Source organism: Dioscorea cayenensis, chromosome 4 (genome assembly GCF_009730915.1).
Source record: "Dioscorea cayenensis subsp. rotundata cultivar TDr96_F1 chromosome 4, TDr96_F1_v2_PseudoChromosome.rev07_lg8_w22 25.fasta, whole genome shotgun sequence".
In the NCBI taxonomy this organism is placed as follows: Eukaryota; Viridiplantae; Streptophyta; class Magnoliopsida; order Dioscoreales; family Dioscoreaceae; genus Dioscorea; species Dioscorea cayenensis.
In genome coordinates this window covers 6,393,348-6,410,225 of record NC_052474.1, presented here as the reverse complement: position 1 = coordinate 6,410,225, position 16,878 = coordinate 6,393,348, and the positions used below count along the sequence as shown (strand labels likewise).

General features: G+C 33.8%; 1 protein-coding gene across 1 annotated transcript; it reads left to right on the top strand.

Moving 5' to 3' along the window:
* The first annotated feature begins 2,351 nt into the window (after nt 1-2,351).
* Nucleotides 2,352-15,551, top strand: LOC120258830 (protein MICRORCHIDIA 6-like). The gene is made up of 20 exons (XM_039266263.1): nt 2,352-2,674; nt 5,934-6,233; nt 6,320-6,394; nt 6,494-6,528; nt 6,714-6,792; nt 6,905-6,994; nt 7,072-7,147; nt 7,673-7,751; nt 7,903-8,037; nt 8,984-9,082; nt 9,746-9,847; nt 9,919-10,065; nt 11,906-11,998; nt 12,374-12,425; nt 12,542-12,653; nt 13,977-14,132; nt 14,220-14,299; nt 14,412-14,524; nt 15,129-15,184; nt 15,479-15,551. The coding sequence occupies exons 2-20, from the start codon at nt 5,954-5,956 to the stop codon at nt 15,534-15,536; spliced, it is 1,917 nt and encodes a 638-aa protein (XP_039122197.1). The 5' UTR covers nt 2,352-2,674; nt 5,934-5,953; the 3' UTR covers nt 15,537-15,551.
* Nucleotides 15,552-16,878: the final 1,327 nt, after the last annotated feature.

The following is a 16,878-nucleotide window of genomic DNA, read 5'->3' as shown; positions in this document are numbered from 1 at the left end:
AGAGGATAGACTAGACGTGATGTGATGTGATTGGGCGGTATTTTTCCCTCCATCCTAAGGGCAAAAAGGGAAATATATGTCAATGTCGCGAGGAAGACATATTGTCATCGCTCGAATGAAAGTTCTCACCTCAACATGAGTCTCTGTTTAAACGTCAAGCTTTTTATGTTTAAACAGATACATATAGTGTTTAAAATAACGGTTTACTTTTTAACTAAAGTCTATATAATGTAAATAATATGTAAAACATTTAAACATCTTTATGTATGTGATTAAACACCGTTGTCATTGTTTAAAGAGTAAATCGATTATTGTATAACTGTTTGTATTGTTTACAATGTCGTTCTTTGTTATGTCTCTGTTTAAATTTGAAAATATAAATCTCTGATAACATTCTTATTCAATATTAACTTTATTTTGCCCTGTTTAAATTTCATTTTATCAGTTTAACATTTTCTTATGAAGTATCAACGTAATTACAATGAAATGTACTTAAAATACAAATCTTTGATAAAAATACATTTAATACAATACAATACAACATTCATTTTATTATTAAATATCAGTGTAATTACAAATGACCATCACTTAAAATACAAATCTCTGATAAAAATAGAATGTAAGACAATACAAAAATTCTCTGTTTAAGCTTCAAACTCTCCGTTTAACGCACGACGTAACCATCACGGACAGTCATTGCTTTATAGATCAAGTACACCGGTGAATACGGTGTCCGACAACACTCGCTCCAGCCCGGACCACATTTTTTTATCTGATCAAGTTCTTTTTAAAGGATATGTGATGAACCTTCTTCTAGTAATCATCCCGATGATCAACTTGTAGGTGAAACTTTTCTTCTTGACCCAAGGCGAAACGCACTTCCGTCATTGCTTACCCGTAGAGTAGAGCAAGAAGGCGAGCATTTCGACTTGGGCAAGAAAAAGTTTTCACCCACAGGCTGTTTAGGGATGACAAGAGGAAAACAATTATGACACATCCTGTAAAAAGTCTATGATCTTAAAAATGTGGTTTGAATGGAGCGAATGTCGTGAACACCAAATGTTCGACTCGACAGGATGACCATCACACAAAAAGAAGAGGAAGAGGAAGAGGAGTGGTTGCGCCAGTAGAGTATGTTCAACGAAATGGTTCTTCCTTCCCATTTATACTCGCGAAATCCAACGACTGCTCTGCTCGGCTTCCGATTTTTTATGTGCGACGGCAGTGGAAAAGCTTGGGTAACCGAGCGTGTATTAATTAAGCTTGGAGACCGCTGCCACCATCGGCGTTGTATATTTTTAAGCGGATAAAAATACATTTTTAAAGCGATAAAAAGAACAAATTTAAACATAGAAGCGATATTTAAACAATAATGAGATATATGTAAATCTAAAGTTCAATATTTAAACAATACTAAGAAGTATATACACAATGCCCTACTCGAAAGCAGTTCATTCGACGATCTCGCGATTGTGATCGGAAGCGTGGTAATGGCTACAACACAACTTGCGGACAGGAAGGGTGGCAATGGCGACAACACAAAAACTCTCCATAATTTAATCGGAAGAACTAAAATTGAGTACGCCAGAATAAGAAGAAGAAAAAGAAGAACAAGAATAAGAACAAGAAGAACAAGATATGAGCAGCTCTAAACTTTGTTTGAGAAAAAGCAAGCGGGAGGCATTGAAAAACTATGACATAAAGTTCGGATACTGATGTGATCGTAGGGCCTATTTTTCCTCTTTTGCTAAAAAGCATTTACATATCATGGACCCACTTCAACTTACCGGCGGTGAGGGGTTAAAGGAATGTAAAATATAACGGAGTACCGTCCGGGATGTCTAGATTGGAGGGTTTTTGGGAAGTTTTGAAAATAACGAGGGGTGAACAGTGATTTTCCCTTGAAAATATTATATTGTTTTCAAAAGATTAATTATAAATTTTTTTTAGGTAATAAAATTAAATAAATATTAAATATAAATTAATTTTAATGAAGACTATTAAATAATAATAATAATAATAATAATAATAATAATGGGGTAATTCTACTAAGTCACTTATATGGTAACTATATTTTTAAATTTAAATCAAACCAAATAAATAAAAAGTAGATGCATCATTCTTAGTTATAACAAATCAAACAATAATAATGAAAGTTGAAATATAATATTTTCACTTACATTGTAATTTCAATTATATGTAATTTTAATTATAGTTAATAACTTTAAATTTTCTCCTTGCAAGATTGACCCATTTTCACCGCTTGATGATGGCCCATTTTCACCGCTTGATAATGAAGTGGGCACGTGTCACTTTCATAATTTCCCTCACCCCTAAATTAGTGGCGTGGTCGGGAAGATCTCTCCCAATTCTTGCCCAAACCCATTCTTGTCCAGCGGCTCAACTTCCAACATCATTTCACTTCTCTCTCCATTCTTCTCCTCTCCGATCATCTGGTTGATCAGGGATTAGAGTATCTACCCAGCGGGGAGGACCATCTCCCATCTACCATTCCAGCTCATCAGCCCTATCTCCTCCTAGATTCTTCATCCCCAAATCCTACCCTATTCCCTCCTCTCAGATCTGTTTTCTTCGTTGATCTTGGTTTTCTTTTTGCGGTTTAAGATTGCTACGCGAAATACAATGCACTGATTACTTTCCCCAAGGACTCCAGGTTGATTCTACTTTTTATTTTATTTTTCTTATTTATATATTATCTTAATTTTCTCATATTAGTTGAAACTCAAGAGTGGTTCTAATGTTGTTTACTTTGGATGCACAAGACCAATCTACTTGTTGTACCCTAGAAAATCTTGGAATAAAGTAGGTAAAGATTTCTTTTTTATGTTCATAACCCATGCAAAAGTGTAAATACTAGATACTTTCTCATGAAATCTTGCTACAAAACTTCATTACTACATGTTTACTTGATGATAATTTAATTTGAGTATTGGAAAAGTATAACTTAACTTCTAGTGTGAAAAGACTTAGTTTTTTTTTTTTCACAAACTATTAATTCTAAGGTTTTGTAGTGACAAATCGAAGAATCCAAGCATGCATCGGACATTTGACTTAATCCATGGTTATGCAATACTAGTTAGGAAACACTTGTAAATACAAAATTTATTTTTGGTAAATTATTATTTAAATACCTTTTTATGGATACATATGCAAAACCCCTCCTTTTAAAAATTGTTAGGTGGACAATGGATGTAGTTATTTTATTGTACTTTTCTATTGGCCAATACCTATAAGGAAAGAAACACGCAAACTAAATCAGGTGATTATTGAGTTTTTTTTTTAATAATTTTTAATAAGATTTGGGACTACAATGGTGATTCAAGATGCTTCTTATGATGATATTGAGATTTCTTTTTATCATCATTTTGTGTAAGTATTGAATTCTTGTTAAATCTACTAGCAACACCATAATCACAACTTAGTTTTAACTTTATGCCATACTTTTTAAATTAACCCTGAAATTTGTTGGAACTTATCATCCTCCGTGTCTTCTATGATCCTGCCACAAAATTCTTCTATGAAAAACATGCATTTTAGTGCATAAAATTGCTGGAAAAGTCCTTATAGAGATTGGAGACTTGATTTAATCTCCCTGGAATCCCTAACACAAAATCCTAAATCCATAGTAACAAACTTCAAACTCTAACCTCTCAAGACCATTGAACACTTGACTAGGAAACTTGAAACATTAAAAAAACCTAAACCTTAAATATGCCTTTATTGGTACCTTGAATCAAATCTTCTGTAGGTGCTTGTCAACTGTATTTGTATGTGCAAGGCTCTATACCTTTCCAATATACTATTAATTATATATTAGTTTTGTGTCTCTCTTTTGGTAAAAATAAGACAGAAGAGAAACATCTCTATTTTGTTTTTTGAATTCAAATTTTCCTAAAATTAGGAGTTGTTTTTTAAAATTATTTAATTAGTATTATTTTTCATCTCACTTTGCTTGAGTGAATCTCCAAGTTATCATATCTATAATTCACTCCCCTATATATGAACTACGCTCCAGCCTCCTATTGACGTTTAACATTGATTTTATTTTATTAATTATAAGTCTCAAAATAATTAGAAAGAAACAACAAATTTGGTAGAGCCAATGCTTGTATGGATCTGGAATAGGTCTAACTACCTAAGCTGATTTATTTAGCAAAAAATTGCCAATTAACTAGAGGTTTTGAGGATAAGTATGAAATAATTTACGAGTTTTTATAAGAAAGGTTTATTATGCAAGGACCTTAGAAGTTGAAGTTCGAGTCTCCTCCCCTCATACATTGTCCACATTTTTAAAATAAAAAACACACTATAGTTTCTCTCTCTTCTTCAATATTAAGATGCTGGTAAGTGGGGGTTGAATGAGGTGGGAATGGAATGAGTTATAAGAATGGAATGGAATGACCATTCCCATTTGAATGTTTGAATACGGACATGGAATGGTAATCTTATTCTCATTCTATTTTTTGGTTGTTCAATGAGATTAGTTAGAACAGACTGGTGTATATAACTTTATACTATGCTTTTTTTTATAAAATTTAATAGATAATTACAGAAAATATAATTATATTTATATTAAAATCTTAATATATAATTACTAGAAATATAATTATATTTTAAATAAAATTTTAACATGCTTGAGAAAAAATGTTAGGTATGAGAGTTGCGCAAATGTTGGGTATCCCGAAGTCCTTAAAAAAAAAGTTTAATACATCTTTAAGTTTTTATTTGTTATTAGTTATAAAATCTCATCCCCACCGCTTGACCAATCCTTACCCATGGAATGGTTTATAAATTGGCACCAAACATGGGAATGAGTGTTTTATATTAGAATGCTCATTTCACTCTATTCAAATTCCACCTCCAAACAACACCTCGTAGTAGCTAGATAGGTGGAAGGTTATTTAGTTTAAGAAATTCTGTTGATTGGTTCTGGTTTTGTCTTTTTTGGGGAGAGTAGTGTAATGGTGGTTGATTGTTGCAGCCCCCTCCAATTTGGCGTTATCTCCCCTCTCCCTTCAACATCTTATGGACTGCTTTCTCTTTTAAAATCTGTTTAGGCCGCTGTCATTGCCCTTTGTTTGGTCAGTTCACACTAACCATACTTCATTTGAGATGATTGTATTAATGTTTCTTTATATCATATGATCAGTGTTTTGGACAGTAGTTTTAGCTTTGGGCATCATGAACCTTGTATTTCTTGAAGTTTCCTTGATTTCTGGAAGCCTAAGTCTATGGCTGCACCAGGTATTTTTTGTGCCAATTTTGCAGAGCTGTCATTTCTAGATGCTAAGTTATCTAACTCCTCATCTGCAACATTTCTTAGGGTCTTATCATCAAGTTTTCTCAACTTCTAGTTTGTGTACTTCATATTCATCCCAAAAAAAAATAAAAATAAAATAAAAATAAAAAAATAAAAATTCTAGGCACCATTACTTTAGGGCAGGTATCAAATGGCATCCTCGTAAGGGTTCCCATTTCTGCGAAGAGCATAATAAACAATATCCCAACAAGGGGTTTTGTTCCAAAGCACAAATAGAATTTCTAGGTATTGAACACACTTTCCTGTAAATAAAGCATTAAATCTCATCCAATAGAGGACGATAATTTGGTGGTCAACAAAAAATCAGACCTCTGACCAGAGTTTAGGATTTAGTGTTCAGGATATGTTATTATGAGATTTAGTGTTGAAGATGAAAAAGGGGTATTTATGTGTCAATTAAGGTTTATGACGTAGATGGTTGAGTCTGAAGTTTTGTGCTTCATTATTCTGTTTCACGTTTGCACATCAAATGGATTATTGAAGTTGTATATGTTGCTTCTTAGATAATTGAAGTTGTCTGATCTCTTGAATTTCTAGACATTAGTTTATGTATTTGTTCTATCAACTAACTGAAGTATTTGTTTGTGTCCAGTCTTTTGTTTTTGTTTTACAATGAATACTCCAGATATTATTGACTTATCAAGTGATGAGGAAACTGAAGCGCTTTGTGTGAAAGATATTAAGCCTCATTTATTGTCTGTAATTGGCTGTGAAACAACTAATGAGAAGAATGATGTCCCACAAGGCTCATGTGGAATCAAACAGGAGAAGTTATATAGTGAGGAGTTGCTCCATACATCTTCCGCTCATAATGACTGTTCTCTGCCATTCCGGCAGTTTTGGAGATCAGGAGAATATGAAACTGGAAAAGATCTTGGACCATCATCCCTAAGTATTCAATCTCTCTATTTTACCTATATGCAGTTGTTTCTGATCTTCCTAGTTATTATATTCATCAGTTGTTTTCTATTACTCTAGATAGTCAAAATCGTCTTTTAATCCACCCCAAATTTCTTCATTCAAATGCGACTTCACATAAGTGGGCCTTTGGTGGTACGCAGATTCATCCCAGACGTTCTTTCTATTTTATGTTTGTCATCTTGCTGTGATTTTACTGATGCTTTCTCTATTGTATATTCTACTTTCTTGCAGCTATTGCTGAACTGCTTGATAATGCCATTGATGAAGTATGTTTACAAAACCTTGATTATTCACAGTTCAGGTTGATGTAATGGCATATTATATATTTAGGGTTTGCCTATTTGTAGAGATGTGTATGTGCTTAATTAGTTTCATTAACAGTAATTATGAATTCCCTTCCCATGGCTGTTGGTATGGTTATACCCTTCATAATGATATTTTCATGTACAAGGTGAAAACTGGGGCTACCTCTGTCATTGTTGATAAATTCACTGATCCCCGCAATGGAACTCCTGCTCTATTAATACAAGGTATTTTAGACTCTTCCCACCAATATAACCAGCAACGTTGTTGTTAATATTATTGCCATATTTCTTGGTGCAGTCCAGATTTTAACTAAACATATTTGTCTCTGTAATTCAGATGATGGCGGTGGAATGGATCCAGAATCCTTGCGTCGTTGCATGAGTTTTGGATTTTCTGATAAGCTATCAGACTCGTCTATTGGCCAGTGTAGGCTTCCTTTCTTTTGTGCTTCTTCATTTCTCTGTATGTTGCACATATGCAATAGCTGATCAAATTTGTCTCAGATGGAAATGGTTTCAAGACAAGCACTATGCGACTCGGTGCAGATGTACTTGTTTTCAGCCGCTGCGTGTCTAAAGGGTAATTTTTCTGGTCAACATGTTGTGTTCTCACTTTTTATCCCGACCTTTGCTTTTTTAGTGATCCTAAAATTATAAATGGACAAATACTGAAAAGACTAAAATTTCTTCCATTGACATATTTGTATCAGTTTCATAACCTAAATATTTAGACTAATACTGTATATTGTTAAAATTTGCTTTATATATACAATTTCTCTGTTGTTCCCTAGTGAAGTCTTCATCCTTGGGAGCATTTGTAAATCCAACTGCTATATTCAAGTTCATGATGATTTTTTTAATCAATTTAATATTGGAAAAGGTTTATTATCATTCCAAATTATTCCAAGGGTGGTATTTGGTTGGAGAGGTTGGAATGAATCTCTAGTCAGGGTTTTGTTATTTGGAAGCTTTTGTTTATCACCTTTCTTGCAAGATCATGTCCCTTTTTGATGCGACAAATTTTCATCTGTTCAGAGTCAACCTTAGAATTAATGTAAGCACCTTAATAGATGATTTCATCTTTAACACACTCTTTTCTCATCAGGAGAGTAACTCAAAGCATCGGGCTCCTTTCTTATACCTTTCTGAGGAAAACAGGGTGTGATGATATAATTGTACCTGTGGTGAGAGGTGTTTTTGCAAATTTACGTACCTGTATCATTTTCTTGATGAATATTTCTTTTGCCACTTCTGATCCTTTTAAGTTTAGAGTTTTGCTGGGTTCATCACATTATTTCTAATTTACCTTTTCTGTTATGCTTTCTATAACTGCAGGTAGATTATGAATTCAATTCATCAACTGGTAAATTCGAGAGGCTACTTCGACATGGCCAGAAACATTTCCCGGCTAATTTGTCTGCAATTCTGAAGTGGTCAATGTTTACTGTTGAAGATGATCTGTTAAACCAAGTAAGATGCACATATTGTTGCCATTTGTGGTTTGAACTTTTAAAATGGTTGAATGGAACTATTTAACCTTTTATGATCATTTTTGCAAGTTGTGTGTGATTGTTTATGTTGGAGGACAAGTTTGCTTCCATGAAACATCTCAAACTTTTGTTGGTGTGGGCAAATAAAGAAATGAAGCAACAATTGCTTTATAGTTTTGTGTACAGGCATATATACAGTTCTATTTTTGTGCTGTTGGTCTTCATGTTTAATTACGGTCGATGTATTTTGCACTTATAAGAGATTTAATCTGGTTTAGAGTATAATGTTAATAATGCTTTGGTTTAAGTTGGTAACTCTAACCCTTCGTTTTCTTATTTAATGAGAGTTAGTTCCTGAATTGTAATAGAGAGAGAAAAACTATTTTTTGGGTTGTGATTTGATGTTTTCTTTCTTTCAATGGTTAGCTTGTTTGGATTGCATCAACCATATTTATGCGTATTATTGAGCATGAGTATGTACATTCATATAGCTTCCAGAGGGCAAGATATAGAAGAAACCTTAGAAAACTTTTTGGCAGTATTTTGCAAATGTAGATTTTTGCATATGGTAGAAATGATTTAGATTTATGATGCAAGAGTGTTCAATCTATGTGAATCTTAAGTTTGCAATTAACTGCCAAATAGTGGTTAAATCATTAAGTAGGAAATTTTTTCCTAAACTTATGAAGAGTGGTTGTGTATAATCAGTTTACTATTTTCTTTGGAACTTAAAAAATTAAGGTTCCCACTAAATTTCTAGTTCACTTTAATGATGATCCCTGCTACTTGGTGATATGATGTTGCTAGTAAGTTCTTTTGTGCTATCAACAATGGCCTTTTGTTTTGGCTTCTGGAGTTATCCTTGCTGTTTTTTTTTTGTCTTATCAGAGCTTCAAATTCACGCATGCTTTGAACTTAATGAGCAGTTTAATGACATAGGACCCCGTGGTTCAAAAATCATTATATTCAATCTGTGGTTTAATGATGATGGGAATATGGAGCTTGATTTTGAAACAGATCCAGAGGTGAGTACATTTCTTTACTCTTCATTGGAAGAACATGCAAGAATAGTTTATATGTTTTGTAATATCTTAGACAAATAAATTGCATGCCTGACATTAGAAAATTTCTTTCCGATTTTAATGAGAACCTTATTTTTGGCAAATTTTAAAAATTTATGATGATATTGTTTGCATTATTTTTTAGGAATATGGTTCACTTCTCAAATTTTGTTGTCTTTGTTAAGCTGTTTTCTTCACAACATTGCAGTTACGATTATTTCAAACTTTTCTTGAATCTTGTGGTTTAAAATACTTAGACCTGAAACACTGAATGTTCGAAATAACTGAATTTATTTTATATGTGGTTCCCATTTCTAATAGCAACAATTGCTTTCTTGAAGGGGTTTCTTACTAATGTTATTTAATTTGAAAGTATTTTTTGTAATGATATTTTGTACTTTTTTTGAATCCCACATAAATCATTCATTCCTAAGTACTAATTTGCTCCGCTATATTTCTTTCACATGTTGAATTGATGACCATGTCAAAATCGTCCAAAATCAACTGTTTTTCAATGATTAAATCTACAACTACGAGTTGGTCATAGATGTTGCACCTTGTTTCTTTTACAGATCCTTATTGTTGAGTGATGCTACTTCTTATAGTTTCTTTTCATACTTCGTGCAGGATATTTTGATTAGTGGATCACATAAGATAGTGAAGACAAATGACTCAACAAAGAATCTGAAACAAAAGCATGTTGCAAACCGTCTTCGTTACTCTTTTCGAGTGAGTTTGCTGCATAAGGCCTATATTAAGATCTTCCTCCTTAAATTAACACTTACTTCCAAATCTGGCAGGTTTATTCATCTGTTTTATACCTTCATATGCCAATGAATTTTAAAATAGTTTTGCGTGGGAGAGTTGTTGATCCACATTCTGTAGTCAGTGATCTTAAGTATGTTGAATGCATCAAGTATAAACCTCAAGTTGACGGCATTACAGAGGTAAGCTCAAGGCTTGATTTATGAAAATGATTGCATTTGCTTGGATTATGGAGCTTTTATTGAAGCATTAAATTTTTCTTGCTAACTATTGAGAAAAGTATACCAATGAGACTCTATTTCTGAAAATTATTGCATTTGCTTGGATTAGCGAACTTTTATTGAAGCAGTAAAATTGTCCTTGTGAACTATTGAGAAAAGTGGTTATACTGGTGTTCTATGCTATGGTGTGGCAATTATACTTGATGTTGAGACATTGCTTCTGTTGATAGAGTGAGTTTTTTTCTCTCTTCACTATCAGTGGAATTTACAAGCTATATTAGTAGAAGAAAACAATAAATAATCAAGGTATAAAACGACCAACTTTCCTAATGGCAAGGAATAAAATAGCTAACTTTCCTAGTTAACAACATTGATCATTATGTAGAAGCAGAAATTTAGGAAACAAATCCTATCTATTTATAGCAGTAAAAGTCAGTAATCCAACATGTGATTTAGCTGAATCATCTTGTTCTCAACAATTTTCCTCAAGTTGGATGGAAGATTCTTCCATAGACAGCTTGCTGATTGGATCATCATACTGTTTTATGAAGTCCCTCTGGAAGAATATATGCAACTTGATTAATGTTAGCAATGTATGGCTTGCAAATCTGTCTACTGTTGAGTTTTTCCTTGATAAAGTGTCTTTTCACATCTGCATGTTTTGTATAGCCTTGTAGAGCTGGTTTATGTGCATATAGATTGCTGCTTTATTGTCACAATAAACCCTCATGGGTGAATAGTGTGACAACTTCAAATCTTCTGAGTCTTCATATTATTTCACAATCCCTTGAGCAGTGCTTCTTGCTGCTTCACTAAAATTTAAATTTAAATTTTTTTATTTAAATATTGCCATAGGTGACTAGGTTTCTACCGACAAAATGCACTAGTGGGTTGCTGATCTTCTATCAATTGTGCTCTCAGGCTAGTCAACATTAGAACATGTTTCAACTTGTAGATGCCTACACTTTTTAAACAGCAGTCCCTTTGGAGGAGTTCTCTTTATAGGATTTGACACTAGCATCAAAGTATTCTTTTCCTGGTGAATGCATGAACTGACTTACCTGGCTTACTGTAAATGCTATGTCTCCTCCTTTCCCACCATATTATGATGTTGCGTCTCCTTCTTTCTTACTTCTGAAAAGACTTCTCCAATGGGAGAAAGAGGCCTTTTATGAAGTAGCCTCCCCCTCACCTGATCAAACTCAATATTAACTCCTGGCAAGAACTTGAAAAAATCCTACCACTTTTGATGGTTATCTTATGATGTTTGTAATCATCCAGGTTTTTCCACTAATAATCATTAAACAAATCTAAATCTTGCTAGGGATCCTTAAGAGTATTAAAGTACTTAGTTGCACTATCTTCTTGTTGCCAAACCTCTCCAATCTTCTGTTGTAGATCATACATTTGGGAATAGTCGCTGAGATCATAGTACATCTCAATCCGACTATCCCAAAGTTCCTTTACGGTGCAGTAGCACATATAATTAGCACTTATCTCTTTATTCATGAAATTTACTAGCCACACTATCGCCAGGAATTATCTGCAGACCCATGTAGCATATGCTGGTTTGTCTTCTTGGGGGCTTGAGTCTCACCTGTCCATCCTGGACCTTTGTGAGCCAAATGCTTTTCTGTGCCATTAGAGAAATGGCAACTTCTAAGAATGATTGCGTTTTACTCTTGTTAGTTGATGAACTCTCTAACTTGCACAAATGGTTCTCTTTGTGTTCTTTTATTTTTATTTTTATTTACTCAATGTTGAAGTTTTTGTGTTCAACATATCATTTCTATATTTTCAGTCTGAAGTAGTCACTTTTATTGGATTTCTTGAGGATGCTCCAAACATTGATGTTCATGGATTCAGTGTATATCACAAGAATCGACTTATACTGGTGAGAATAGTTTATCTTCCTATCCTTATAGCTTTCATTAATATGAATTTTCTCTTGTGATGCTTTTTTTTTTCCTGTCTGGATAGCTTACTAAGCAATGGCTAGGCAACCATTATCTCTTGTAAGACCTCATAGAGGCTTAATTTATAGAATTTATGGTTCACATTATGTTTCGAAAAAATACTTATGGATATATTTACAGTTTTTGCAACAATTTCAAGAACATTTGTTTCCACAAGCACTATTAGGAAGAATTTATTGTGGTTTTGTTTGTGTTTTTCTTATTTTTCTTGATCTGTTTTTGTCTAATAATATCATACATGAAGCAAAATAATTTTATAACTATTTATACTTTTAATTACTCTTTTGCTGCAGCCATTTTGGAAAGTTGCTAACAACTCATATGGTAAAGGCAGAGGTGTTGTTGGTATGGACCTTCAACTGCATGCTTACCATTTTATGCTTAGATTTTTTCAATGCTATAATTCTCCTTGAATTAATTTTTTTACTACTTATTTCCGTTATTGTTTCGTGATTTGTTAGGTGTGCTTGAGGCAAATTTTATCAAACCTACCCATGATAAGCAAGATTTTGAGAAGTCAAACCTTTATCAGAAGCTGGAAACTCGCTTGAAAGAGATGACATATGAGTACTGGTTAGGCTCATCTTTTAGAATGCTTTCCACGAGATAAGCTTAAAATTAATGAGTCTTTGCTTGCTCCTGTGATTCAACTTTAACAATGTTGCACTTCTACTTCAGTATATTGTCTGTTGATGCATCATTACTTGCTGATTTAGTTTGATCTGGTTGCTTTAATAATGACATGCTTTAAGCCATCCCCCTTCTAGGAGGGTTTGGTGGATGTGTGTGTGCATGCATGCACGTCTATTCCGAGATTAAACTGGTGAAGGCATATTGAAGCTTACAAAATGAATTGGCTCATCAAAGGCCACTTGGACATGGAAAAGTTATTTATGCCTCTAATCATTGTTAGGTAGAGCTGCAATTGAGGGTTGAGAATTGTTTTTTTTTTTTTAACTCTTTGCATTTGGTCTTCAAAATATAACAGTGGGATAGTTTAATGATTGAAAGAAATGGATAAAATTATTGACACAAAGATGAGTATATGTGGAAAATTAACTAAATTTTGCTAAATTTCTTATTTATTTGAAGGTGTATATTTATTTATAAAGTTGATTGTAGTACTAGTCTAATTCCAAATGGAGTACCAATAAATTTTAGGTGCAAAGTTTCATGGTTTGGATTTTTAGCTTGATTGACCATGTCTGAACTGGGTGCCATCTGGCCTGTAATTAGACTGCTATGTGGGCTGCACATGGCAATAAAAAACTGGAACAATTTGGTTTTGCTAGGCTACAGGCATTGTGGGCTAATATAGAGAACTTGGAGAAATGCTGTTGATGGCGGTGCCTTGTTCATATGAATTTTGTCTATTTGTAGGAGCATAGACCACGCAAAGGATATGGAATTCCAGTCTTGACTTGGTTCAGGGAAATAAATTATTGGGCTTGCCCAATAATTTCTAGACTTAGGCATATGAACCATCTTGGATGGGTGTTATTTCATTGTAAAAGATGTAAGTGATTTGTGTATGTAGTCTCTTGTTGGGAATTACAGTTATCATTGTAGATGGACCAAGAAGTAAAATCTAAGAGAACATATTCGTAATCAAGTGGTAGAGGTATGTAAGTTGTCATTGAAGTAACATGGTCATAAGTGGCCGTACAAAATTACAAATCCAAGTCTGGAGTCAGATCCCCTTTAATAATATTTGATGGGGAAATCTCTATTATTAAATCATGATGTATTTAAACTAATGCTAATGAGAAAGAAATGTTCTATCATGAGTTATGAGCATCAGAATCAAGAATGACATTGTAAAAGTATGGCTTAACTACCATCTTTTTGGCTACCAATTTCGCCTGATACAGTCTTGCCTTTTTTTTAACTGTGCAGGGACTATCATTGCCATCTGGTTGGTTACACAAAAAGTAAAGCACCTGTTTCAACAAGTAACACTGCTTCTCGATCTTCTCAAATGTCTCATTTGAAATCTCCAATCGGTGCAACAAAGCTAAAGATCAAAAGTGCTGCAGCATCTCAGTCCCTCAGGTTTGTCAATGAAAATCTTATATGGATGCAGGACTAATCACTGTAAACACCATGTTTCCAATTTTTTGAAGCATTCTTTTATTCTAGATCAACAGAAGAGCCTTTAGGCACTGCTGCCCAGTTTCCAGCAGATGAGGTCTTCAGTGATTCCAGTCGCTCAGGATCAGGTAAGTCGATTAACAGTGTTGTTTCTCATGGTAATGATAAGGTCATCTTTTGTATGGAATTGGGAAACTGTGATTAATTTTTTAAGGTTTTGTCTTAATTATGTGGTAACAGCATTACCAGAAAAAAGGCGATACCAAGGGCATAGTGGTACAGCAGTGCAATTGAAAAAGCCAGCCATTATGGCTAAGTTTGCAGATAGTAATGGAAGAAATTCTGTTATGCAGGTATCTGATGAGAATGTCTTTTACTGCAACAACGATTTATATAATACAGATTTGTGATATTGCTACATTTGAAAAATCTTGATGTTCCTTGATTCAAAAGTGCAAAACCTTTAATCCATGCACATCCCTACTGCAAATTCTGACCCATGATTTGCTCATACTGATTTTGGCCTTCATAGGACACAATTAGATTTTTCATTTTACATAGAATGAGGCTTCTTGTTAGCCGAAGTCTCGGACGGTTGAGAAGAGTAGAGAATTCATCTTTTTAGTGAGAGGTTGATCAGTTCAGGTTAGGATTGCTGAATACTAATTTTGCGCCCTCCAATAGCAGAATGCATGTGTGTTTGTATTTGAAGAGTGGAGGGTACGAAATTCCTCCTCTATGTATGTTTATATGTATTAGGCAACATATCTATCCAAAAGGACTAGGTGGATGATATGCAACAATTTATGTTCTTATCTATTTCTTATAGGTAGTGCTTTAATTGGGAATAATGCATAGTATACTCGGGAAGATGAGAAGTCCACTGAAGTTCTGGGTTAAAACTTGTTCATGTCTTCCTCAATAGTAACACAAACAATTCTTTGTCATGTTTAACAGGCACAAGAGCAGCAGATGCTAACTGTGATGGCAGAAAATAAAAGCTTACTCACAGAGTGAGTAGCAATAAACCTACTACCCTATTATCAGTTCTCTATTATGATTATCAGGTCAACTTTGCAGTTGTTGTTCCTCCTTTCGCTTTCTATTTATGCTGTCAGACTTTGCATGCTGAGATAGTTTTAAAGCCTCAGTTGATATGTTGGCCTGTTTTATGTATGACAACAGTCCTAATTGCAAATATTAAATTTGTAATTTTGAAGATTGCATGTTCTTTTTATACATATAATCATCTGTCTCGACTCACTGATAACATTTCACACCCTGTTCATTTTAACTGGTTTGATCAGGTGCCATAAATATGAAGAAGCTGAGAAGCAGCTTGTACTCAAGGTAAGCTTCAGATGAATGTTACACCCATCAACCTCTGTACCAATGTAATTTAACACTGTTTGGGGTATCTCTTCCAATGTCAATATTTGATTGCAATTCTAATTAGAAAGCTCATCTTTTATATTTTGTATTCTGGTCATTGTGGAAATATCACTCAACTTTTTCAGTCTTGTACCAATCATTTATGATTCTCTGAAGATACTGCATTCAATCTACAGGCACAAGCAACTGAGAAATAAGCTGAGGAGGTTCAAAAAGGCTTACAAAAACCTACTGGATGAGTTTTAAGTTGATGGAGGTGGTAAAAAGAGGAGTCATGACTTACAAGCAACTAAAAGAAACAGTAATGAAGGTGCATACCCTTCTAGCCCATATTTTGGCCTACTTTGCTCTGATGTAAAGCCTTGTTTTTTGGCTTACTGCTGGTTAGCTAGAGCTTCCAGATACTTGTTAGTGTAGCCTGAATCTAAGGCTAAATCTTCTGTTTTGTGTCCATTAATGTAAGATTTGTGTAATCTTTTTACCTATTAACTGTTGTATCTTGGTAGTTAGCTTGGACGGATAATCCAAAAAGGATTCCAGTTTTTAACTATGTGCTTGTGTTCTTGTAACTTTTTGAGAGTTAAATTATTCTGAATGTACTAATTCTTTTGTCTAGGAATTAGGGCTGTAATAGTATAATAGTGGGTTGTTCCCCCATCACGCCTGTTATACAGCGTAAAGACTATAAAATATTTTCGAGTAGTGAATTTTGATTGTCAATGTATTTTGGGATGTGAGTGCATTTATTATTATTTTTTTTGAAAAAAAGGGATAAATCAAACATGCATTATGAGTGCATTTGTTTTTACTAGTGAATTATAATCTAGTCTAGTACGCAAAAAATGTTTATTTTGGTCCAAAGTTGGAAGGAAATTTAAAGGGATCCGAAAATGATTCATGGGAAGGCCTGTTAGTTTGAAAATTTGTTTAATTTAGCAGTACTTTTTCTCTGAAGTCAATTATAATATTTGTTTCTCAGAAACAAAAAGTGAAACACTGTTTTCTTTTTAGAAAAAGAAACCAAAATACCCCTTAATTACCCTCATTTTCTTTTTATATAATAATTCGCTGTGAGGGAACAAGAAAAGGCTAATCCATGCATGAAGGTTCGGGAAAGGCAAAATCCGTTTATTTTTATTTTTAATTTAATTTAATTTTTAAAAGTCAATACAAAAAGAATGCCATTAATGGAGAGCAGCCAGCCCATCCCAAACACATATCCAGGGCTAATGGGCCAATGGCTCTCATCAATCATCATTTGTCTGCTAACTTTTTGTAGCGTTATCATTATTATTACTTATTTTTTTACTAAAGC